At 33.4% G+C, this 27,517-nt stretch overlaps 1 protein-coding gene across 30 annotated transcripts in view; it reads right to left on the bottom strand.

The window, feature by feature from the left end:
• The window catches only part of Sox6 (SRY-box transcription factor 6), a 580,734-nt gene that overhangs the window by 331,100 nt on the left and 222,117 nt on the right, over positions 1-27,517 (bottom strand). For 29 of the 30 annotated variants that reach the window (XM_078046426.1, XM_021727329.3, XM_078046425.1 and 26 more), the window contains one exon: positions 13,748-13,988. In XM_078046426.1, the coding sequence (XP_077902552.1) occupies positions 13,748-13,984 (237 nt within the window). In that variant the 5' untranslated portion in view covers positions 13,985-13,988. The remainder of the gene's footprint in view (positions 1-13,747; positions 13,989-27,517) is intronic. The other variant, XM_078046428.1, reaches the window with a different exon arrangement.

The following is a 27,517-nucleotide window of genomic DNA, read 5'->3' as shown; positions in this document are numbered from 1 at the left end:
TTTTAAGATGAGAAAACTGAAGTCATGAGATATTGAGTGACTTTCCTAGGTCACATAGTAAATTAGTGGCAAAGAGAGCACAGGTAACATCCTTTCATCTAACTTATGCTCTCTCTATGTAACTCCAGGAAAAAAATTTCCACTTCACAGAAAGAATTTTTTTTTCTTTTTTACAATTTAAGGTATTGGAGGAAAAGTATTATGGAGAAGTTGGAGATGTTGGACTAGTTCTGATGGAGCAAAGTTTCTACGCATGGAGAGCCTCAGGATCCCATAGAGTTTTTCTTAAAGGACAGCTACTTACTCTAGTGTCAAGTCAATTTTCTTCATTCCCTCCGCCTTTTGCAGCTTTTTTTTCCTTCCTTATTTGAAAGATACCAGTGCACGTGTAAGAATAACTGTTATTATATAATCAGCAAGGCAAATAGTATGTTTTAAATGAAGAAACCTCTCAGGGTATGTTCTTCATACCTCACAAATCTTATCATTACAAAGTACCAGAGTCCAATTAAGACTTGTCAAATTTTTTTTTCCTTATTGGAGATGCTATTCTATGAACAGGGAAGTCCTTCCGTGGCCAAGCTAGACAGATTACTTCAAATATCACACACACTTAACCCTCAGGGCTACTCTGTGAGCTCAACAATCTCATTTCATTGGATCTTGTCCAGTAAAATTCTCAATTTTGAGGATTTAACTATAAAAGCCATCAAATTTCCTTCTAATATGTCAAATAAATATGATGGCTTCACAAAAAAACTCTCAGTCATCTAGGAAAAATGTAAATAACATCTCCAGCTCTCTCATTTGTTTTTACAACTAGAACAAGTACAAAAAGATAAAAATGATTCCCCAGAAGTGATGGTGCTTATAAAAGAATTATTTATCCACTCACCTATCTGTACTTGCATTTGCAAGGAAAGGGAAATGCAAATGCCATTAATTTAACACAAAGTAGTAAGTAAGAAGTCTAATTCTGCCAACAAGTGTCCCAATGTCTACAGGCTCTACACTTCCCAACCTGAGGGCAGCTAATGACTGAAGTTATAATCCCACAGCCCATGGCTACTCTCAGGAAAGGGAATGAAAAGGCATGATTTTTTTTTCTTATCTTCCAAATAGCAAAACACTAAGATTCATTCCTTGACCTATTTTTTCATCAAAGAGTAGCCAGGAAGAGAGTTGAATATAACCTCACAATTACAGAAAGCAAAATAAATAAACTACAATCAAAATACAAACAAAATACATCAGTAAGAGAACAAAAATAAAAGAGGAACCTTTAGTAAAAGCACAACCAGGTACAAAATAAATTAATACAACTGAAGGACTAATATTAATTCTGAATTCAAGAGTAAAAATGTTCTCAATTTGTTCATGGATACATTAATTTATATTAGCTAGTTTGGTGCTATGCAAATTTTTTTAAACCCTAAATAAGAATAACTGCCACCTATGTATTATAATTCTTCCTTAAGTTTCTAAGTAGATGAATCTCTTCTGTTTCACCATTATAATCTATTTATGCTTGAATGAAGGCACATTTCCTCTCAGAAGTTTAACGAATTTGAGAATATTGGATTTAAGGTATTCTCAATATACTGGCATGGAAACAATTCAGAGGTAAATTATAATGAAAGCAAAAGTTTACAAAATAATTTCCAATCATTTTATTAAATAAGCTTTTCCATTTTCTAGGGTGCTAATGAAATATAAAAAAGGTAAATGAAATGCATAAATATTCATTGCTAATTTCAACCTGATTGCAAAATTTTATTAGCAAAGGTTTGTAATTTATACTTTAGATTTGAGAATGTGATTTATGTAAAGATATATCATTGAACTCAATTTGCATCACCTAGAAAAGTACTGCCTAGAGGTCATGGAACATAGTGTCATCAAAATAATAGTTAAAACATTAATATTATATAAAAATAAATATTCCATCTCAGTGAGAGTTGTATTAATAAAAGAAATAATAGCTAGAAGTTGCTCTTCTTTTAAAAGGTTACATTTCTCTTGGAAAGCAAGGAAAACTTTTATTGCAGAGGACAATCAAAGAGTGTGATAGTTTGCATATTAAGGTAATTAGGGCACATTCCTTAGAGGTATTCAAGAAAGATTAAACACATTTGTGGAAGGAACAGAGTAGGGTCTTTCCTGCTTAATGTAGGTGGTTTGAGTCAATAATCAGAGATGGCCCTTTCAATCTTATCTCAATGAATGGTGCAAGCAGGAAGCACTATGTTAAAGTTTCCTTTATGGAAAGCCAACCTCTCCAAATTAAAAAAAAAAAAAGTAGATCTCGGTGGAATGAGATGGACATCATTACTCTATGTACATGTATGACTGCACATATGGAGCGATGCTACATCGTGTACAACCAAAGAAATGAAAAGTTGTGCTGCAATTGTGTAAAATAAATCAAAATGCATGCTGTGCTCATATATACCTAATTATTTTTTTTAAAAAAAGAAACAACAAAAATTGTTTTAAAAAGGTAGATCTCAATTTGTTCATGCATGCAAACACAATTCTGGCTTCCTCCTCCCAAAGCAATATGCTGCCTATCAGAGTCATTACCATCCTACTGATCTAGAAGGACCTTGAGATTCATCTCTATCTCTAGATATGAAAAGCTCAAATTAGCATGTAAATGACAGCATACTATTTAATATATACTTTATTTTCTACAACATTTCTTAGAAGCATAACAAAAATGTGCACACTTCATTATTCCAGTTATGATATTTCATTATAGTGATGTACCCAGAAACCAGGTAAGGAATCGCATGGAGGAATTCTGTAGAAGAAAGTAAACATTAGCCAGACCTACCTGTGGCCTGAAACCACGCTGGTAGAGTTCTGCTTTAATCAGAAAATTATTGGTGTCCTGATATGGGCTTTCACTGATTAACAATGAACAATTTGAGAAAGGCTTATCTATCTAAAAAGTAAAATCTACACTTGAATGACATTTTAATCCATCAAGAAAAATAAAAAGGGATGGGTAGTACAGTGGTAGAGCACTTCTTAGTATGTGTGAGGCCCTTGGTTTGAGTCCCAGCACAGCAAAAGAAAAAAGGAGGGGAGGAGTACTGAATAAAAGAATCCTGCTCAAACTGTTGCTAGACTAGATTATGTAAGATTGTCTATTTAATCCAGTCTCATTTTAAATCATTTTTATAACTCAATTTCTCTTGTGTCCAGAAATGCTATCAACCCCAAGCTATACTTTGGGCACACAAGAATATTTATATATGGGTAGTATACAGGAAATGTCAAGCCACAGGAGCAGCACCACTGTGAGATGTTACCAGCAGCATATAGGTGAAAGAAATGAAAATAAAATAGTTATGAAACATAAAGGTATACATGAAACTGAAAACAATTAGGAAAATATTGGCTCTATCCCACAAAAGATAATCCTTGTGAACATGCAGGAATGCCATAAATTATAAGTGAATGTCAGTGGAGTTCATTAAGAGATTCATGTTATAGTCATTGCTCTGCAAATTCTAGTCACTGGATCTCATACAGTCTGAAAGATTAAAATAAAAATAAACATGGCATATCCCATCTCCTTGAAGACATTCTGTATACACAATTTTATTACACTGAAAAAAAGATACTAGGGTCTGATTTTCTTATAACTATAAAATACAAAAGAAATACAAGTCATTGCACAGATGTAGCAAAGTACTAGGTTTTTATATTTTGGCAGGTGCTCAATATGCAGCCCACATAATCACATGTTAATGACTGGAGTGGGTTAATCAGTATGCATACCTGATTCCTTAATGCCCAAGGAGTGGGGGGAAGCCAAATATTCCAGAGCATGCTAATGTTTCTACTTTTGATAAAGATTTTAATAATATACTAAGTAAGGAGGAAAACTTTTCCAAAATGTTTCTTTAGAAAGGTGTATTATATCATTAAGAATAAACATAAAATAATTCATCATTCTATTAACATTGAGATATTTCTAAGAAGCATACCAGTAATTCTTTTTTTATAAAATGTAGCCAGCCATATTTCAGGAACTTTTTTAAATTTACATGTTTAAAAAATAGCAGAAATGAAGTAATATGCATAATCATGGTATAAAAATTATAAAGGTTATTAATGTGTTAATACTAGTTAACATCAGTTTTCTATTTCATTGGCTATAGCAAGTTTGCCAAATTGCATGCAACAAAACATGCTTTTATTTTTTAATTCAAATTGTAAACAAATTATTTCTGACATTAAATTTCTGAGATAGATTTAAAAGGTTACAGTTCTGTGTGCTAATAGAGTTTCAAATTTATAGAAAATAGGAAATCCCCCATTGGGCTTCCTAGAGAATGTTGTCTGACGACTCCAGGGCAAGGACAGACATTCTCACTTATTAACAGAAACCTAGGTTTAAAACTGAGCATGGTGGAACATGATTGTAATTCCAGAGACTCTGGAGGCTGAGGCAGGAGGACCACAAGTTCAAGGCCAGCTTCAGCAATTTAGCGAGGCCCTCAACAATTTAATGAGACCCTGTCTCAAAATAAAAGATAAAAAAGTAAAAAGAGATATGGCTCAGTGGTAAAGCACCCCTGGGTTCAATCCCCAGGAAAAAAAGAAAGAAACCTAGGTTTGAACTTTACTTAAATTGAATCAATTCTTCAAATATGAAAATTAGGAGAGCAGCAACTAAGTTTCTTAAAAAATAATTTATGAATGCTTTTTTCCAGTGCTTCATAAACAAATCAGGTACCACAAAAGATATACATAAATCTTACCTAAGGCATTAAGACTGGAAACTAGTTAGGACTAGATGAACTAGTGGCTTTCACTACACTTTCTAAATTATAATCCCTATAAAAGAAAGGAAATTAATTTCATTTGGGTACTGACTACCATTTTAAATTACTAAATCAATATCCATCCCTCCCTCCCTCTCTCTCTCTGTCTCTCTCTTCCACACACTTGCACACACACACACACACACACACACACACACACACACACACCAACACAACAGTTAGGGAGGTTCATTTAAGTTTTTAAATCTTTCAAAAAGTAACAAGATGAGAAATCTTGTAAAAGTCTGTCACAACATAAAGCATGGATAAAGCTTTTATCCTTACTAAAAATTCCTGGACAGTGTTATCACACAATGACAACAGCTCCATTCCCAGAAATGGTATAAAGTCCACACAAGAAATTTTATGACTCCAAGTGAACTACATAAAACACTCCAGAGCTGATTAGCAACTTCATGAACTGAAAGCAACAGAGGCAGAAAGTAAAAATTGTTTGCAAGCAAGAAAGCCTTGTTCTCAGTAAATATCTCAGCAGTCCCATTATTATTTTCTTTCAATTACAACAAAGGACATTATTGGCATCTTTTATTTATAGTGGAAAATTGATTTATACTGGAAAATTCTAGAAACTTAAAAATAATTTAAATAGGTCTCCAAGAAGTTGGTATATTCTACGACTAAGGGTCCAATATGGTTCTTCCTACTCAGACTACTAGGCAAAAGCCAGATGTTTGTAATGCCATTTTTGTCAATATAAGCATGCATGTGAGTGCACATGTGCACATGTATGTAAGGTCCCACTTATAATCTTATTGTCCTCACGCTGTATATTTCAAAAGGGAGACTGTTGGTACCTTCCCCCAATATCCATGGCCTACCCAGAAGTCAGCTAAGAATAATGGCCTCTTGCACAAAAAGCTGCTGTGTCTCTTGCTTGGGGCCATTGTTTGGCCAGGAGTATGTCTACCTGCTTGTCACCTCTCCTTGAACTCCTCTCCACCTTACCTCTTATTCATTCTTGATTAGGTTCCTGCTATGTGTACATTACTTAAACTATTCTCTCTACCCACCATATGAATTAAGTCTTCTTCAGAATCTCTTGGATCTCTTCAATGAATAACCTCCCTAACTGTTAACTCCTCTAATTTTCAAACTTTCAGCTGCACTACTATGACGGTTTCCTAATAGGTGTTCCTATTACTGATGTTGTCTTCCACAACTCATTATCTATACAGCAGGCAATATGACAGAAAAAAAAAAAAAGCAGCCAAGGACAGTGGAGTGTAATCTCAGTGTTTGGAGAGGCTGAGGCAAGAAGGATCACAAGTTCAAAGCCAGCTTCGGCAAAAGCCAGGTGCTAAGTAACTTAGTGAGACCCTGTCTCTAAATAAAACACAAAATAAGGCTGGGGATGTGGCTCAGTGGTAAAGCACTTGCCTTGCATGTGTGAGGCACTGGGTTCAATCCTCAGCACCACATAAAAATAATCAGATATTGTGCGTCCATCTACAACTAAAAAAAATATTTAAAAAAAATAGGGCTGGGGATATGGCTCAGTGATCGAGTGTCCCTGAGTTCAATCCCTAGCACCAAAACAAACAAACAAACATAAACCATGTTACTCCTCTACTTAAAATTTGAAATAAAGTGCAAACATCTCACTGTAGCCTACAAGGTCCCATAATATCTGTCATCTCCTGTCTCCTTGATTTCATCTCATAGCCTTCATTCCCTCTCCTGCCACTCCATTGTTTTCTGTTGTTCAAACACACCAATCAAAAGGCTTTTGTACTTCTTATACACTCTGGTTGGGTGTCTTTTGCCAAGTCTTTACACAGTTGGCTTCTTCTTGCTATTCTAATTTCAGCTCAGATACCCGTCTTCAAAAAGACCTTGGACTGGGGATGTGGCTCAAGTGGTAACATGCTCGCCTGGAATGCGCGGGTCACTGGGTTCGATCCTCAGCACCACATAAAAATAAAATAAAGATGTTGTGTCCACCGAAAACTAAAAAATAAATATTAAAAAATTCTCTCTCTCTCTCTCTCTCTCTCTCTCTCTCTCTCTCTCTCTCTCTCTCAAAACAAAAAAAAGACCTTGCCTTTCTTGTTACTTAATTTTTTATCACATTCTTTAATTTCCTTAATAGCACTTGTCATTTTCTGAAATTGTCTCAATCCTTGAAACTTTATAAGTTCCATGAGAGCAGGAATCTTATCTGTATTACCCATAATGCAGTCTCTTGAACCTGGAACTTAATACAGATGTGTAAGTATATACATCGAAATAACTAACAATACTAATAACATACTTTAAATTATAACTCTAAAGCAAAAAATAAAAAGGAGGGATCTAAGAAATGTATACCTCAATTAATTCATATGACAAGTAGTTATATATAAATTGCACAAAAAAGTGTTTTGTAATTTGCAAAGAGATTCACTAACAATGTATAGGCTCACCTGTTCTTAACTGTGCTTAATATTTTAGCAGAAAATCATTATGTCCATCATATACAGATCACTAAACATTACCACAAAAAATCTTTCTCAATATTTGTAACATAGAATGATACACTGTACATTTTTCCATGAAAATATTTATATTTATTCCTGATTAGTGAAAAAAGATATTGACACACTGGTGCCAGATCAAAACAGCAGTGGTTGAACATAGAGAGGAGAGTAAATTCTTATGTCTACTAACTTTTCAACCATTGAATGCTGTCACCAATTAAATAGCACATTAAATTTAAACTGAACATTTTGTTGTCCATAATACAAATAATTGCTATTAGAATCAAAGTCTAAAATTTTTGCCTCAGATTGGTCTCTGAGTTCTTATCTTTAAAATTTCTTTTCTGCTTCTGTGTTTATGCCATAATAAATTCTTTTCCTTGTCTGTTACTATGTGATCTTATATTTTTTAGAGTGATGCCTCAAAATAATCAGAGTTTTAACAAGTGTTTTTTTTTCTAATCAGGAAGTGGGGATTAGCAGAACTAATTTTTTATTGTTATTCTCTCTTACAGAAAAGCTCCTCTGAGCTCTCAATATTTCAAAGTTCCACCCTTCCTGAACCTAGAAAATAAGAAACTTTTAGGTTTTGTTTCTAAATATTGGAGAATGAAGGCCATTGCTGAAACTAATAACAATAGAAACTGAACATATAAAGATAAAATTTTGGGTGTATTTAGATTTTCTTTTAAATTTTATTTCTTTACAACTATATTATGAGATTCAATTACAGAAAATAAAAAGGCACAATCCATTGAAAAGAACTGCAAGTTTCATGTCACTTCACAAACATTTTTTTGGACTTCACATTTATTTTAAAGTAGAAAAAGGTAAGATTTTTATTAAATTGTACATTATTTATAGTCCTCCCACGCCAACACACACATACTCAAATGTGGGCACCCACTAGCTCTTTGTAAGTGTTCAGATCTGCCAGAAACCTAAAATCCTTCTATTAGTTTTCTTTCCAATAAAGTGAAATTGGTTGGTGATATAATACTTGCAGTATAAGCCACTATAGGTCTGATGCTACAGTTGTTACACATTATTGAATCTATCCATAGTGAAAAGGCAGCACAAAGGGAATTTCCAAATGCAGCTGCTATTTCCCATTTGTTAAATCCCTTTATTATACCATATAAGTACACAGCTGGGAAATACTATAGAGTGGGAGTTAAAACAAAATATTTTGGCTTCCAGACATTCAGAGTACACAAAGACTTCAGTGGAAAGCAAAGCTTGATATCAAAAGAGAGTGAAAGTTTGAAAACATTTCTAGGAGCATGATTTCTTTTCAAACTAACATATAAAATATTTATGACTTAAAACTATTTCATACCATCATAAATTGAATTTAATACAATTTAGTTGATAAAAATTCAATATAAATTACTAATATCTATTTCTGACAAAGTATTAGATTATAAAAGTTTGAGAATAACTCACCAAGCAACTTGGCATTTGCCAAGAAAGAAAATTTTATACGAAATAATAAATAAATATTTTCTAGAGAAATAAAATTTGAACTGTATTATTGGGTCCAGTTATTTGTATTTTTCCAGTTATTTCTAGTTAAGTTATTCATATTTGTCCATGACTATATATTTGGCATAAAATCCAACATGTCTTGAACCTATCTCTTCTTTCCATCCCCTCTTCCTCTATACTAATCCAAGTCACTATCATCTTTCATCTAGATTTCTGAAATGGTAATCCCAATGAGCCTTTCTCCTTTTCACTCATGCTTACTTCCCATCTATTCACTATACCATACTCAGAATTATCTGTTTGAAATGTTCTTAAATCCTTCAAAGGCTTTTTCAATGGTGTTAGATCAAATCTCGCCTTCATCATGTTATCTCCAAGGTCCTGTTTGATATGAGGCCCTATTTCATCAACAACATCTGATGCTACATTGCATCCTCATTTATTATACTCCAACCAGAAAGATCATCTTTTATTTCCTTAAATTAAATTATATTTTTCTCACTTCAAATACTTCATTCATGCTGTTCCCTCTCCAATTCGTCTCTTTTTGGCACTTTTCCAGGATAGTATCTGTCATCATATAAAATTTTTCCTCCCAGTTTTCCTAACTACACTACAAGCTTTTTGAGAGTAATTAGGTTGATGGCGATCCTAGCCATCTATTCTAAATTAGGTTTGCCCCATTATGTTCTCAGATAACATTATGTTCTTTTTCTTCATAGCACATATCACAACTTTAATTGGGCATATTTGCATGTATATTTATTTAGGCATATTTGCATGTATATTTATTTAAATTCTATCCTCTGTCCTAGACCCCAAGAAGGCATAAATCACTGTTCACCATGATACAGCCAGTACCTAGCTTTTCTACCTAGTAGAAAGCTTGGTATATGAAAGGTGCTCAGTGAATATTGTTGAAATAAAAATAAAACATGGCCCCATTATCTTGCCAATGAGCAGTGGCAGTGACTGGATATCTATATCTCATCTATTCTACCTTGGAGATATAATATGATAAACTTAAGTTCAATCAAAGAAACAGACTTTAGTCTTGCCTTATTTTACCTTCCCCCTTTTCCCTATTTAAAGAAAACAAATCTTCTAGTGGATCTAATTTTACAATGTTGATTGCCTTCCAAACTAAAATTAGTCAAGAAATGTTTCATTTATCTTCCAATCCCATACTTCTCACCTACTTCTCCAAAGCACTGGCTGTGTCTGTAAAATCATCTCAAAAAGAAAAATGTCTCTTCCATAAGTTACTGAATTAAGTCCCTGAGACACTAAACATAGCAAGAATTAAAATATGTGCTCTCAGTAGTAAATAGTTTTACTATTTAAATAGTAGATACAGTTTAAATAGTATCTTATTTTTTTATTGGTTGTTCAAAACATTACAAAGTTCATGATATATCATCTTTCATACATTTGACTCAATTGGGTTATGAACTCCCATTTTTACCCCAAATACAAATTGCAGAATCATATCGGTTACACACTCACATTTTTACATAATGGCATATTAGTGACTGTTGTATTCTGCTACCTTTCCTATCCCCTCTCCCCTCTCCTCCAATCTTCCCTCTCTACCTCATCTGCTGTTGTTCAATTCTCTCCCTTGTTTTTCCCGCTTTCCCCTCACAACCTCTTATACGTAGTTTTATGTAACATTGAGGGTCTCCTACCATTTCCATATGCTTTCCCTTCTCTCTCCCTTTCTCTCCCCCGACTTGCCTCTGTTTAATATTAATCTTTTCCTCATGCTCTTCCTCCCTGTTCTGTTCTTAGTTGCTCTCTTTATATCAAAGAAGACATTTGGCATTTGTTTTTTAAGGATTGGCTAGCTTTGCTTAGCATAATCTGCTCTAATGCCATCCATTTCCCTGCAAATTCCATGATTTTGTCATTTTTAGTGCTGCGTAGTACTCCATTGTGTATAGATGCCACATTTTTTTTTTATCCATTCATCTATTGAAGGGCATCTAGGTTGGTTCCACAGTCTAGCTATTGTGAATTGTGCTGCTATGATCATTGATGTGGCAGTATCCCTATAGTACACTCTTTTAAGGTCCTCAGGGAATAGTCCGAGAAGGGTGATAGCTGGGTCAAATGGTGGATCCATTCTCAGCTTTCCCAGGAATCTCCATACTGCTTTCCAAATTGGCCTCACCAATTTGCAGTCCCACCAGCAATGTACAAGTGTACCCTTTTCCCCACATCCTCGCCGACACTTATTGTTGTTTGACTTCATAATGGCTGCCAATCTTACTGGAGTGAGATGGTATCTTAGGGTGGTTTTGATTTGCATTTCTCTGACTGATAGAGATGGTGAGCATTTTTTCATGTACTTGTTGATTGATTGTATGTCCTCCTCTGTGAAGTGTCTGTTCAGGTCCTTGGCCCATTTGTTGAATGGGTTATTTGTTATCTTATTGTTTAATTTTTTGAGTTCTTTGTATATTCTGGATATTAGGACTCTATCTGAAGTGTGAGGGGTAAAAATTTGTTCCTAGGATGTAGGCTCTCTATTTACCTCTCTTATTGTTTCTCTTTCTGAGAAAAAAACTTTTTAGTTTAAGTAAGTCCCATTTGTTTATTCTTGTTATTAACTCTTGGGCTATGGGCGTCCTATTAAGGAATTTGGAGCCTGACCCCACAGTATGTAGATCATAGCCAACTTTTTCTTCTATCAGATGCAGTGTCTCTGATTTAATATCTAGCTCCTTGATCCATTTTGAGTTAACTTTTGTGCATGGCGAGAAAAAGGGATTCAGTTTCATTTTGTTGCATACGGATTTCCAATTTTTCCAGCACCATTTGTTGAAGATGCTATCCTTCCTCCATTGCATGCTTTTAGCCCCTTTATCAAATATAAGAAAGTTGTAATTTTGTGGATTGGTCTCTGTGTCCTCTATTCTGTACCATTGGTCCACCTGCCTGTTTTGGTACCAGTACCACGCTGTTTTTGTTACTATTGCTTTGTAGTACAGTTTGAAATCTGGTATCGCTATACCTCCAAATTCACACTTCCTGCTTAGAGTTGCTTTTGCTATTCTGGGTCATTTGTTTTTCCATATGAATTTCATGATTGCTTTATCTATTTCTACAAGAAGTGCCATTGGGATTTTGATTGGCATCGCATTAAACCTGTAGAGAACTTTGGGTAATATCGCCATTTTGATGATGTTAGTTCTGCCTATCCATGAACAGGGTACATTTTTCCATCTTCTAAGATCTTCTTCTATCTCTCTCTTTAGGGTTCTGTAGTTTCATTGTATAAATCTTTCACCTCTTTTGTTAGGTTGATTCCCAAGTATCTTATTTTCTTTGAGGATATTGTGAATGGAGTGGTTTTCCTTATTTCCATTTCAGAAGTTTTGTTGCTGATATACAGGAATGCCTTTGATTTATGCGTGTTGATTTTATATCCTGCCACTTTGCTGAATTCATTTATTAGCTCTAGCAGTTTCTTTGTAGACCCTTTTGGGTCTGTTAAATATATTATCATGTCATCCGCAAATAGTGATAATTTAAATTCTTCTTTTCCTACTCTTATGCCTTTAATTTCTTTTGTCTGTCTATTGCTCTGGCTAGTATTTCAAGAACTAAATTGAATAGAAGTGGTGATAGAGGGCATCCCTGTCTTGTTCCAGATTTTAGAGGGAATGCCTTCAGTTTTTCTCCGTTTAGGATGATGCTACCCTGAGGTTTAGCATATATAGTTTTTACAATGTTGAGGTAAGTTCCTGTTATCCCTAGTTTTTCTAGTGTTTTGAACATAAAGGGATGCTGTACTTTGTTGAATGCTTTTTCTGCATCTATCGAGATGATCATATGGTTCTTATCTTTAAGTCTATTGATGTGATAAATAGCATTTATTGATTTCCATATATTGAACCAGCCTTGCATCCCAGGGATGAATCCTACTTGATCATGGTGCACAATTTTTTTGATATGCTTTTGTATTCGATTCTCCAGGATTTTATTGAGAATTTTTGCATTCAAGTTCATTAGAGATATTGGTCTGTAGTTTTCTTTCTTTGAAGTGTCTTTGTCTGGTTTCGGGATCAGGGTGATGTTGGCCTCATAGAATGAATTTGGAGTATCTTATTTTTTTATTAAGGAAGAAAAATTTCCTCATGTACCACTTAAAATATTTTTTATTAACTTTCAAAGGTTAAGCAATGAAAAACAGGGTTTAAAACTTCTAATCTAATAAAATATATTAAGTTTTTTATTTCTCCTGGATTCTAAAACAAATAGAATATTTTTGCTTTATACTAGATAATTAATTTTACTTATTATGATTTCTGCTTTTATGGTTAGAGATGGAAGTCAACTTGGGAAAGCTGGCTCTAGTACACTACATTTATATGATATGTTGCTTCTACTTTTAGAGAAAAATGCAGTCTGATTGAACAATACTGAGGAGCTTTACTTGTCCTTTGATATTAATATATAGGGAGATAAGTGAGAAGAGCTTCATATAAATCAAGACTAACCATTAAAAATGATAAGTACCTGCTTTTCCTTACTGAAGACATATTCACCATATGATCTCATTCACACAGATATATTTGCTTAATTAAAATTTTAAATATTAACATACTTTCCTTGATCATATCTATTCTAATATTACCAAGTTCATCATCTTAAATTCAGGGATTCAGAGAATAAGATAAACAACCAACACCCCATAAAAAATATCAAATATCTTTTAACAAGTTGACCTAATAATTGGACATAAACTAAAATCACAAAACAGTTTCAAAGTTTTCCCAGTTACTAGTATAATAGTAACATATATCTGGTGATTGTGTCATGACATGAGCACAAATAACTCTAAAGCCATATATTTTGAGCTTTCCCCAAAACGCCTACATAAAATTAGGACATACTAGAAGACCCACTTGGTAGAAATAACCAGATTTTAAAGCTCACCATTCTTTGCTGAGATGACAGAACACTGTCCCAGTCAGCATCTTGTTGAATGGTATTGACAAGTGTTGGTAGCTCCTCAGAATGAGGTTTGTTGTGCATTATGGGGTGCAGAGGCAGATGGGAGGCCACATGTTGATCATTGCCCTCTTCCTTTTCCCTTGAGGTCAAATCCTGGGTCATGGCTTCCTCTCCATCAGCTGCACAGGCAAATGGAGAGGTGGCTTGCTTGGAAGACATTCTTCTATAGAAAAAGGAAAATGCCATGAATTCAAAAGGATTTTCAACAACAAAAGAATGAACTGTTTCTTGTTTTTGACTAATTCAGAAGAAATAAAGTTCTTTAATTTTAGAGATAGTTAAAGTTTACTCTAAACCACTGATTTAAAAAAAAAACTTTTGACTTATATGTCCCACTTTCCCCCTGTGGTTTTAATTCTGCACACCTCTTCCCAGAAATTTGTGCATATTTCTCTCTTATCCAACCATAAATGAAATTCTTACAGAATATGTCTTCACAATGTATGGTATATATGTGTATATATTTTTCCTCCCAGTTTTCCCAACTACACTACAAGCTTTTTGAGAGTAATTAGGTTGATGGTTAGCAATGAAAAGAATGAATGAATGGAATGACAAATGAGTTGGTTAGCAGGAAGATTTGAGAGCAAAAACATCCAATTTTTCCCATGGCTATTGTAAGAACAAAAGAAGTCTATGTACAAAAGCATAATCAAAACAAATAACCCATGATGAAGTCCTAAGCAAATCTGGTCCTTACTTTTTAGTTTTAACCTTTCATTGTGAGTACCAGACTAACACTACTTTACATGGTGCTGCTCTGAAGCTTTCTAAAGACCTTGAAGATCTGTTGATTGTTGTAAGTTATCTTGTAAGTGACTTATTTATTGAGAGGCTTATAATGTTAGATTAGTCTTTAAACAGTTTTATAGCATTTGAATTAGGTATCTGAAATAAATACACCTCTGTTTTATGTTAGAAAGTACATATAAGATTCAAAGCATTTCTTGTGAAAATAGTAAAATGCCTACAATGCAAAATATTTTAAAACCTCCAAAAATAATATTGAGCGTTCACTTGTGTATCCACAAATAAACATTAATTATACTCTGCATGACATGGTCTCCATTCTGTGTTTTCATATCAGATAATCATGGCCATTAAAAAGAAGTTCAAGACTTTTAGAATATCACTTTATGAAAATGAATTTCCTAGCAAAATGAGTAGTAATAAAACCACCAAAAGTTTTAATTTAAGAAAACATTTTTTTCTAAAACTTTATGTTGTTCTTGGTTTATTGTATCTTAGCTCTAAAACTGCTGTGTAATGAAAGGAATGTAATCTCCACCTTAATTGCTCTTTAACATTAATTGATTTCATACCATTTTTTTAAAAATGCACAAATCAGTTAACATAGGAAACCACATGAGCATTTTTCAAATTAGCAAATCATTAACTTGCTAGTACTGTTTCTACAGACAAATAAATACTGATTAAAGGGTCTAGAAATCTGAGATTAACAGTTAAATTTACAAATCTGTCACATGCTTTCATGAATATTGCAGTGAAGGAAATATCAAGTGCAAAGAAAAATAATTAAGTTAATTCCGATTTAAACAGTAGTTTTTATGTAGCAGCCCATGTTTCACATAGGATTTAACAGCTAATGTTAAATTTCTCACAATTAATGAGGGGGCTCAGATTTAGTATCCTACAGTGAAAAAAATTAATATAAGATCAGCTAATCTAATTATGCATAGTTCTAAATAAAAGTATTACAGGCTTTTGAAGTGCTTTGAAACATATTAAAATGCTGATACCTACTTAAAATAATCATTCTACAAATAATAAAATTTCATCTATTAGACTTGATATTAGAAACTAAAATGGGGGAAGAGTGCAGAAGAATGCCTATATTTTCTTTGAAGGTAAAGAAATTAAATGTTTTAAAGAATGCTATGTCAAAGAATCAGATGCTTGAGCGATTTCCATCAGTACCAACAAATGGACATACACAAAAAATAATAACCAAAGAATGTTTACTTAGTATACAAAAATTACTATATGGCTTACTTTATTGGCCCCATAAAGACTATAGTAAAACCAGGCAAAAATTATAACTGATCTCTAAGTTTATCAAGAGCTTGCCACAAACAAAAGTGTTTTCATAGTTCAGATAATGACAGCTGATAATGTAATTATTCACATTAAAAACAAAAGAATAAATTTACTGCTGCTTTTTAAAACCATTAAATACAATTGAAAGTCATAATCCAAAACTCAGAGTAACTTTAGCTCCCCCAATAAACATCCTCTTATTATAAAGAGAATTGGCTCTTTCCAATAGCAATATCTTTGATTGTTGCTTTAGCATAAATTAATCATGACACAAACTCAAAATGAAAATAGTCTCTTAAGAATAATTTCAACTATAAACTGCACTAGTGAACAATAGCCCACAATCCTAATTAAACACAACTGTGCAGCTGTAAAAATAGCCTAAATCTGTCCAAAGCTATGAGTTGAGTGTAAAGTCTGGTTTTTTAAGAGTGTTTTCTTAAGGAAGGCTGGGTCCTCAGTCTTAATCAGCCAATAAATTATTTCCTGCAATTACATTAAATAGAAAATTATCTTCAAATGGGGAGTGTTAATTGAAAATCAAAATTCAGAGGGAAGTTTAGAAATTACACGCTGAATACAATTAGTGAGGAAAGGCTTCACCTCTCCTTCATCAACAGTCTTCTGGTGATTCCTCCAGTGACCATCCAGGAAAGCTACCTATTTATAGCATCACACAATTTGTATTTTATTTTGCACCTACAAATACAAATGTGTATCAAGGTTACAAATAAAAGACAGGCTGCCAAAAAAAAAAAGTCATATTAAATGTGACTGTTCATCCTCAGTTCACACCATTTTAAGAGGAAAAGGAGAAGAGGGAGGAAAAACAACAATGGTTAACAACCAATGGAAGCATACTCAACTTTGAAATCCTTCCTTTTAGCAAAGGAATTAATGTGTTTTGTCCCACATTTTATTTAATTTTATGGGTTTTAGTTTATTATAATTCTGAAATATGTTAACAGAGAAAGATTTTTGTTCTTTTGGAAAGTATCTCTGTTTGATAAAATTGTTGGGCTTTTTTCAGGTTTGTTTTTATTTTGGGTTTTGATGTTGAGGCATTTTGTTCCTAATGGTGGTTTTGTTAGGGTTTTTAAGTAAATGTGCACAAATTATTTTTAATACATAGCTTATTTAAATAAACTTTAGATTTGCTGATTATTAGACTCAATTTACTGATTTTATATGGAATTATTTATTTTGTAATCCTTCAATTTATTGATTATATCCTCATTCATTTTCTTTCTTTAGCTTTCCCTTGTTAAACATTTTACTAGACCAACTAAACTGTATTCTAGAAATTGCAGACACTTAACTTTTGGTAATACCTATACTACAACCTCTGTACTATAGCTACTCTCCATTAAAAACTCACAAATCAAATATACCTTGTTCATCAATGTTTTAAACATCATGTGGAATGCTTACACTTATTTTAATGCTCATATCAGTAATTTTACATTACAAAATCTTTCACCTCCCCTCCAATGTTTTAGAATAGCACCTTTGCCTAGCTGCTACCATATACAACTAATCAGCAAAAGAAAATAAAAATCTATGCACAAATGGTCAATTTCTATGTGACTTTACTTTGTTTTATTTTTGCACTATTATAACTTAAAAAATCATTCAAATGAATTGTTTTTTTAATTTGTATTAAAAAAATCTTCCTAGTTATACCCCCTGAAAACAGGGGTTTATAATGGAAGTGCTGACACAACCCTAACTAAAGCAGCGCAAATGTTGCCGCTATAATACACAAAATCAAGTTCTATTATTCTAAACTATCCTCGCTCATGGGATTTTTCTTTACTGTGCTCCCAGCCAAACTGCTGAAGCATGAAAAATTTAAATGCAATCAAATGCGCCCAATTCTACTTTACTAGAACAAGTGTCTACAGTGGTACAATCTTAAAAGGAGATGCAACAGATTTGTTTGGTGTTTTTTTTAACTGTTTATTTATAATACAGTGCATTGGAGATAAAATAAAAGAGGAAATTACACTCACATGGTACCAGTGTATTGACTACACAGAGTACATTATAATCAGAGAGAAAAACTACATTGTCAACTTATCACATTGGTTAAACAAGATGGTTTTCTGGGGCATAGCTATTATCAAGTAAAATCTCCAAAGAGAATTAAATATCTTTGGGACATATAAAACTGAATTCCCATCATATGTTCCCCAATTTTGAAATGTCTCTGATCAACAGATCAAGTGAATTCCCAGGATACCAGGCCAGTGGGAAGAACTTCGAGCTTAGGACATTAGAAAATGAGATTGTTGGGAGATAAATCCTCCAATAATTGATATTGGGAAGTCAGTAGGAATGCTTCTAAAAAGGTCATAATTATTCTACCCAAAACCTCCAGTATAAAATCTGAATGTTTAATCATTACAAACTGACTCAGACAATAAACTTACTTTCTGTTCTTAAACAATAAATTAGAATTAGTTGGCCCAAGATGTTATAAAACCATCAGGATTTCAAATACCTATATAAAAAGTCCTCTATTACATAAAATTATATTTCCTAGAACCTTTCTGATATGATATTGTTATTTTTAAAGTTATTTTTTTAAAGTTAGGATTATATTTAAACAAATTTAAACTTTTAAATGTTTTTATAAGGCATGTCACTCAAAATTACATTTTTAAAAAAGTATTGCTTGGAAAGAAACCATCTCTCAAAACTATTATTTGGTACTGTCCAAAAGAGCCATTGAATTCACTGAATTTTATTTATTTTTAAAACATTTTTATTACTTTTAAGAGTATTATCAAATGGCCTTCACTTTTTAGGTGTGTTACATTTATTCAAAAGATTTCTGTTTTTTAACATAAAGCAACATTTTAATAGTTGGTTTACTTAGAGAAAAAATAAAAAGTTCAGGCCAACATTCACATTTATTTTTGCAGCTCAGCCCTAGGCTACCAAGGGTAGACTTATTTCAGTCAGAATATTCACTGTTAATTTAATGTTGCACTTGATCTGATTCTGAGAAATAAACAACTAATTTTCCAAAAATATAACAGTGCCTCTCATTTTAAGGAGCATGAGTAACAGATATGTTCTGCTGCCAAAGTGCACAATACCCAGGAACCTTTACAAAGGATGCCAATCCACCCAGCCTAGAGCAAAGAATGATTTTAAAATTGTCTTCCTGTACACTAATTCCCACGTTTAGGGATCTTGGGAAGGAGTTACAAGGAGAACTCTGATTTTAGACATCAAAATGAAGACATTCCTTTTAAAACCTTGCCTGCTTTATTCTGGTAAAGCCCAAGGGCTGTTAATGATTCTTTGTATTGTTTTGCACAGCACTACCACCTCCTCTTCTCCATTCTGTCTCCAAACACTCCCCGGCTTTTGCCAGGTTTTTCTTTTCCATCTGTTTAATAAGCAATTGAGAAAATTCAGGGGAAAGTAGGTAACTGCTTTCAGAGCTCCTTGGAAAGTTATAAGCTTAATTTCTAGAGTTTGTAGCAGCTCTTTCAGAATGTATATGGTAGCACACAAAGACAATACATGTTAGAAAAAAAAACTCATTGACTTGAGTTAGCTGTCAAATCAACAGAGATGAGGCAAATCAAATACACTTGAAGCACATGAAGAATGTCTATAAAGGGGCTTATCTGAGTGGAATTTGACTTTACTAAGGCTTCTGAATTTTCACACCAAAACTCCAGAATTGTCTCCAAGAGCTCTCTGAGGTTCTCACAAAACAAGAACTACCTGGAATAGATTCTTCTCAAGTCATCAAAGTTTGTATTTCTGGAGTTTATATTTAGCTGACAATATTGCTGTCACTTTATATAGCTTAAGACTGTTCTTTGGACTAGAGCTCATATGTCTTGGAATGCTTTGACTCATGAATTGTTTCTCCTGATAATGTTACATCATGTAACCATCTCTGTCTAATTGGTTAGTATCTGCTGGAAGAAACAGGCAAGCAGCGTAAGGAATGGCTTGCTGACTGACTGCCTATGGAAAACCTATAATTATTACATTTGTCCCTGAGTATCCAGTTTCTTCCTGGGATCAAAACAACTTGACTTCATGTAACCTCTATCCTTTTTCTTGATCGAAATACTATTGAGTTTTCTGACAGTTTGTCTACCAGTAGCTTTGGGGGTTTTTGCTTTGGAAAGCCAAGACCAGAGTATATAAATAAAATCAGTGGCTGAACAATAAGAGTAAAACCAAACAATCACTATTATAAATACATACAAATTTGTAGGATTTTAATCAGCTCAATGACTTTATAGCTCAACTGAAAGACCTCTATTTTACTTGGGTGAAAGAAAGTTCTCTAAAATAATTGCATAATGAATTTACTCTTCACTTTGAATCTTCTATTCACATGAAATGAGAATCATAATTTTTAAAGTGAATAACAGAAATTCCTTTGTCAGTCTAAAAACAATCCACTAATATGGAAGCCCAATTATAAGATATTTTATCTAATTATTAATGAAAAAAACCAGAAACCTGAACAGTAACTTCTAAAGAGAAAGCAAGGGAAGCTGTCACCATATATTTTTAAATTCTTACCTCTATTTTCCTCCTTGTTTAATATTGCCGGGGGGGGAATGAGAAAAATGAAAACTGATACTATAGAGACTGTTTCAAAATATTAAAGTTTACACATAGTAACACTGAACAAAATTATGAAAAAAATCTAATCTCTGAGGTTCTCCTTCAGCCACATAAAGCTATCTAGCATTTCCTCTCTTTCATGTAATTAAATAAGAGATAAATTTCAGGTTCCTATCAAAGAAGGACAAGAAGAGGAAGAGCAGGAGGGAGGGAGAGCAAAGAGAAGGAGGAGGGGAGAAAAAAAGGGGGAGGAGGGAAACAACCAAGGCTTTGCAGTTCATTTTCAGTTTGTCTACTTAATGAAAACCTCATTGTACAGCCCTGAAAACCATTTCCAGCAGGCAAAGTATTTCTGATTCAGCAGAGGTTACACAAGCATCAAAGCAGTTAAATATAGGTGCCAAGCCGCATTGCCAGGAGCTCTTAGTACTGTGAGTTAGTGTTACCTGACAGCTTAGTGAATATAAAATTACTTGTTTCTCCAATTGAAGACAATCAAATTGTCACCTTCCATTGTAATAATGCACAACTAGTGATCAGCAAAGTGCAAACATAATTACCATGAAGAAAACAAAAAATCAAATCTAAATCTCTCTGCAGAGTAAACACATCTATCTGGCTTCCCCAAAAAAGGAATGCATTTTAATACTGAGTGTTATGATGCAATCTTTATGTTATTTAACAATAAGACTTATTAGTCTTACAGCAAATAAAAATGAAAAGCAAGAAAGACCAATTCATGAAAAAATGAATATAAAAATTAGAGCATTATAACTTTCCAGACATACTACAAAGGCCTCCAAATTAAACACTACCATGTGGATCTGTAATGCTGTGCATATTAGCAGCATGTCCATCATAAAAACCTTGCTTCCAGAGGTTTCTTTCTAGCTTAGAAGCCTTTCTGGATGTTGATATGGACAAGAAGAATCCAACTTCAAAAGCTTTTTTGTCTCCATTTTTCCTTGAGAGAAAAAAAAAATTATGCTGTATTTTTGTTTTCTAAACTGGCCTCTATTCACCTCACAATATTGATTTACTATCTCTATCCAAATTTATAAAATAGTGAATGATAGGATACATAACTACAACTTTTTCTGAGACATTCAGTATCTGTAAGTCTTGCCCAAATTTGGTGATCAAATTGGCTTATTATCATAGTGATTTCAGTAACCCAAAGCTAGGTTAGTAGCAAAGCACTGAAAATTTGACATAGTTTTCCCATTTTCCCAGATTACTAATGTCCAAATAAAAACAAATACCATTAATATCATTATTATCCCAAAAAACTGCATCTTAAAAACTCTCATAAAAAATAATTTTATATTTAACCCAAAATTTAAAATGTTCAAATTTACATAGTCTTTCAAATGTGGCAAAAACTCCCATTTTCAAAGTACTCCCCACTTAAAGGATTTTTTCTTTCATCAATTACGTCCCTCTTTTCATCAGAAAGGTACATTACATAACTAATACCTAATATTCCATTTTATGTGATACTGCTATTCTAAATAATGTCATGTATAATCATCTAACCCCAACTAAAATAATTTGGGAGAGGAGAAGGAAGCACTTCCAGGATGAAAGTAGAATGAATTAGAGAGCATCATCAGCAGACATAGGATTACCTGAGCTTGAATCTGAGAATACAAAATTCAGACATTGACAATCTGACCTCTCATTCCTTAGAAGGATTGCTTTAATCCTATATAAATCTGAACAGGCAATTCAAACTTGCATTGCATTCCTCCTTCTCCATTTCTCCATTTTATTAGGGAAGGATAAAAAGATGAAGAGGAGGAGGGGGGAGGAAATGAACACTTTAGGTAGACTTGGTGGCTAAATCAGAAACAGAATCAGAATAAGAAGATATAGAAGAAAGGGAAGTTCAATCCCTCATTGCAAGTTATATTGTGATTTGAGATCAATTTCACATCCTTTAAGTGTTTGGATGTGAAAAATCCAAACACTTGATTTTGAAAAATCCAAACAATTGATTTAAGAAAACAACTTTTTCCTTAATCTTACAAATTTCAAGAAATATAAACTTTTTTTTCCAAGAGACCTTAGTTAGAAGCTTATACAATAAAAACCTCCTAACAAAGGGGATGCAATCAGTATTTTTTGAACTTCAATGACGAGTAACTTAAGCCCTGAAATTATACTCCTACAGAGTATTTCTTACAATATAGTAATAACAAAGAGTATCAACAAGAGGAAAAAAGGAACCTCTTATCAAAGAAAGTCTCTGATAGACCCTGAAAGACCCTGAGAATAAATGCTGGTGATGATTTTATCATAACCTTATGGTAAACAGAAGAAAAAGAATCATTTAAAGATTGTGTCGGATTTTTTTTAAGTTTATTCTACATGATCCATGAGGGCAGGAATCATGTCTGTCTTATTCATTACAGGATATCCAGTGCCCAGTGCACAACACTTAATAAACAATCAATAATATTGGGAAAAAAGAGGGAGGGAAAAGAAGACAGGGAAAGATAATATTATTATTTTTAATTAAAGTGCATAGATTATCACAGAAAATACCACTCAACGCATCAATGCTGCTAATCTAAACACTATTCTTTATCTATACTCCTTTTATCAAACATCTCATTACATAACATCTAAATTATATGATTATTTTATCTACATCCTCAATACTGAACTCTCTCATCTCCCCAAAACACAACAGTCCTCAAAAATGACTCAAGGCATTTATACCAAGGCTTCCTCTGCAATGTCATATGAAACAAACAAAACTACATTCATTATTGTTTTCCTTGACACCTTCTCTCATTCATTCACACCCAGAACAGTATTATTCTCACCATCATCCAGCTTCAAAACACAAACACTACACCCTTCTCTTTTTCATCCTTGCTCCTCATTGCCAGCCTATCATTAAGCTCCATCAGTTCCTCATTAATAGTTTCTCAGGCTCATCCTTCTTAACATACTCATACTCAATCTTAGTATAAAGCATTATTACACCTCATACCTAAACTACTACAGCAGATTTTAAATCAGTTTATCTCAATTGACATCTCCACTCCAAATCCATCCTGGAAGTAGAAATTCCCTTTGTCAAAGTACTGTCCTGGTCACAACCCAACCGTGGCTCTCCCCTGATGAAAGAATAAAGTCCAATCTCCTGGCATTCAAAGCCCTCCATCCAGATCCAACCAATCTTTCCAAATTTACTTTATACACTCTGACCTTCTACTCTAATTGTAGTGATATACTCAAACTGACCTATTGCTGCTTCTCAGCCTGTTCTTCCTTTCTTCTACCATTTCTTCACCTTCCTTTCTTTTTTAAAATATTATTTTAGTTGTAGATGGACACACAGTATCTGTTTTTATATGGTGCTGAGGATCGAACCCAGTGCCTCACACATGGGAGGCAAGTGCTTTACCACTGAGTTTTAGCCCTAGGCCTCACCTTCCTTTCTTTTTTTTTTTTTTTTTTTTTGAATTTTTTTTTTATTGTTGGTCGTTCAAAACATTACATAGTTCTTAATACATCATATTTCACAGTTTGATTCAAGCGGGTTATGAACTCCCAACTTTACCCCGTATACAGATTGCTGTATCCCATCAGTTACCCTTCCATTAATTGACATATTGCCTTTCTAGTGTCTGATGTATTCTGCTGTCTGTCCTATTCTCTACTATCCCCCCTCCCCTCCCCTCCCCTCCTCTCCCCTCCCCTCCCCTCCCCTTTTCTCTCTCTACCCCTTCTACTGTAAATCATTTCTTCCATTTATATTATCTTGTCTTACCCCTCCTTTCCTCTTATATATCATTTTGTTCACCTTCCTTTCTTATCACTAGCTAACCACCTGAGATTATTCTACATAACTATGATTCATCCTTTTTCTAACCCCATTTAGGTAGTACTCTGAGAAATTATTTTTATATCATATATTCAATACTCAATGCTAATACACAAAATAATCTTTTAAAGTGTATGATGTCATTTTAATTTAAAGTAATCCCAGCCAGATTATAAACTTTTCAAGGATGAAAACAAAACTCTATACTTCTCTGTATTCCCACATTAGCTAACACAATGTTTTGTGCAAAGAAAACACTCAGTAAATATTGCCTAGTTATTTAAACATTATTAGATGAGTAAGTAGGAATAAATTAAGGGTATTACACTTAACCAGAAAAAAAGTACCCATGAAAGACAATATAAAGTAAAGCTTCTAGACCTCTGTTAATAGTTTTCAAGGAGTGTCTCCTCTTCCCACATTCCCTGGCCCATTAAATTCATTGATATTTTAAATGTACTACATTTTAAACATCAAAAAAATTCATGAATAAATGCTGTCAGAAACATTAATAATATAGACATCTGAACAGATGGACAGATGGATGGATGGATGAATGTTGGTGAACTGGTTGGAAAGATACACAGTTTTCTCTAGATGTTTAGAAAGTACCAGCCTAAGCACTGCTACATATATATCTAGCAATTAGATAATGTCATTATCCCTGTTTATTGTTAAAGGAAACTAAGGAAAAAACTGTTTATTAAAAAATAAAAAGTTGCCTAAGGTCATACCTAGTAAATACAGAAGGCAGAATTTGAATTCCAGTGATTTAACCCCAAAGCAGATGGTATTAGACTCACATGCTTCTGAAATCTAAACTAAGTAAATTTTTAGCTATTTTTAATTAACATCTGAAGCACTTTACCCTTCTTGTATAATTTTATTCTCAATATTCCAATTATATATTCTTAGATACTCATTCATTCAGAACTTGTTATCTTTAATTTTTCCTTTATTTCCACTTGTAGAGTTGGAGACATCTAATTATCAGGTAACAACCCGAGAAAGGAAGGAGAGAGAGAAAAGAAAGTGGATCAGGTAATACTCTAATCAACTCATATGACCCATTCTAGGATATCTGAGAGCAAAATTGGTTGAGGAAGTAGTTAAAGCTACTGGCACTTAAGACTTAGAGTTTCACTATAGTTTTTATACAGTAAATTTTTTTGTTGGGTATTAAATATAGATGCATTCTCCAGCATGTTGTGTTTTTTTCTAATTAGCCTAGATGATCAACATTTAACTATATCCCTAAACAGAAAATGGTGAAATAAAACAAACATGTCACTGTCCATTCATTTCAAGGCCTAGAGAAGTATGACATCCAAATATGACCTTCCAGCTCTGGCAAGAGAAGCCGTATCAGACACATCACACACAACTAGAGCTTCTTTGCTACAAAAGTAGGTATTAAGGACAGCCTTAAGGGAAAACAAGATAAGGAACTTGAACAATATGTATTTAACCCACTATTCATCTAGAATGTTTCAGGGAATGCAGAGTAATTTATATATGCTCTTAAAATCTACCATGTAATATTTCATATACCCTAACTTCCTGGAGAAATAAATAGAAAAGCCTCATGTACAAGAACATGAATTTTTATAAATTGTAATTGTCTATAAAAACTAAAGAAAGGTTTTTGCCACCAACCCAAATTTCTACTGCGCGCGCGCGCGCGCGCGCGCGCGCGCACACACACACACACACACACACACACAGACACACACACACACAACAAGCAATCTTGTTTAGGGAATAACTAAAGTTCTGTTATCTTGAATTTTTTTCTATGCTTCCTCCACCACTCCCTCCCTTCCTTATAGCTATTTGCTTTAAATTTCTCACTTGCATTTGCTGGTAACATATTATCATAAACAGCTCCAGGAGAACATGAGAATCCAATTGTTTCCATGAATCATTGCACAGAATTGTTTCAGTTATCATTATAAAAGACAAGTATGACTATCCACTGTCTTGCATACTAAAAGATTCTTTACCAAGTATCTATTTGCACACCTATCAAGCTACAGAATGTCTAGTTTTCCCAAGCTATGTTGTTTGTTATAAGAAAAAAAATATGCATTGTTTATCCACTGGTATTCTTCTTCTCATATAAGCACTCTCTCACAATTTCCCCAAATTGAGAGTCCTCTAAAAAATGTACACATAATTATTATGCCTAATCTATTATCTATTTAGATTTCTTCAAAGATATATTTTTATTTGCATCAACTGTGCCTTGAGCTGGAAAACTGCTACTAATCTTATAACAGAATCTAATGACAGAAAGAAAAGTGTGGTGGAATGGTTTGGAGTAGGGATTTAAATATCAGTCTACTCATTTACTAAGTCTGTGTGCTTGAGAAGTTGCTTAACTTATTGAACCTCCATGTCTCCATCCATAAAATTAGAGACAATGCATCTACCTGGATGAGTCACTTCAAAGATAAAATTATGTATGTGCAAGTACGCAGCATTTGGTAGGCATGTAGCAAATGTCTTTAATGAAAAACATGAAACTCCTTTAAATAAAACCTCACATAAAAATAATTTAACACAAACAAAAATAAAAATATTTCAAAACAGGGGATTAGCAAGGATGGTGGAATGTGATAGACATCATTATCCAAAGTACATGTATGAAAACACAAATTGGTGTCAATATACTTTATTTACAACCAGAGGTATGAAAAATTGTGCTGTATGTGTAATAAGAATTATAATTCAATCTGCTGTCATTTATTTTTTTAAAAAATCAATAAAAATATTTCAAGAAAGAAATTCTGAATTTTTACAAATCACAAAGTTCCAAGGAATAGAAATTTTTCAATTCCAATAGACCCATGATCCAATGCTTATGGACCAATGATTAGAACCATGCCAAACAGGATAAAACCATAAGATAAAAACATGTATGGTACTAGTTCTAAAAAGAGGTAGAGATGAGAGAGAATCACTCTTCACACAGGAAAGCCTAGAACATACAGAATCTGCTGATGAGAACTGTGTTTCAAAGGATAACAGAGTCCTGGACTCTAGATATCCTTCCAAACCTCCTGTTATTAACCTCTTCTCTTGATTTTCAACCAAAACAGTCCAATTTGGAGACTGTAGCCCATGTGCTCAGAAATAATTTTTAAACAAAAGCAGCATTTCTGTATACTAAAATAGCTATCAGTTCT

Source organism: Ictidomys tridecemlineatus, chromosome 4 (assembly GCF_052094955.1).
Source record: "Ictidomys tridecemlineatus isolate mIctTri1 chromosome 4, mIctTri1.hap1, whole genome shotgun sequence".
Classification (NCBI taxonomy): Eukaryota; Metazoa; Chordata; class Mammalia; order Rodentia; family Sciuridae; genus Ictidomys; species Ictidomys tridecemlineatus.
Note: the sequence above shows the minus strand (reverse complement) of the source record. Positions and strands in the feature narration are given on the sequence as shown.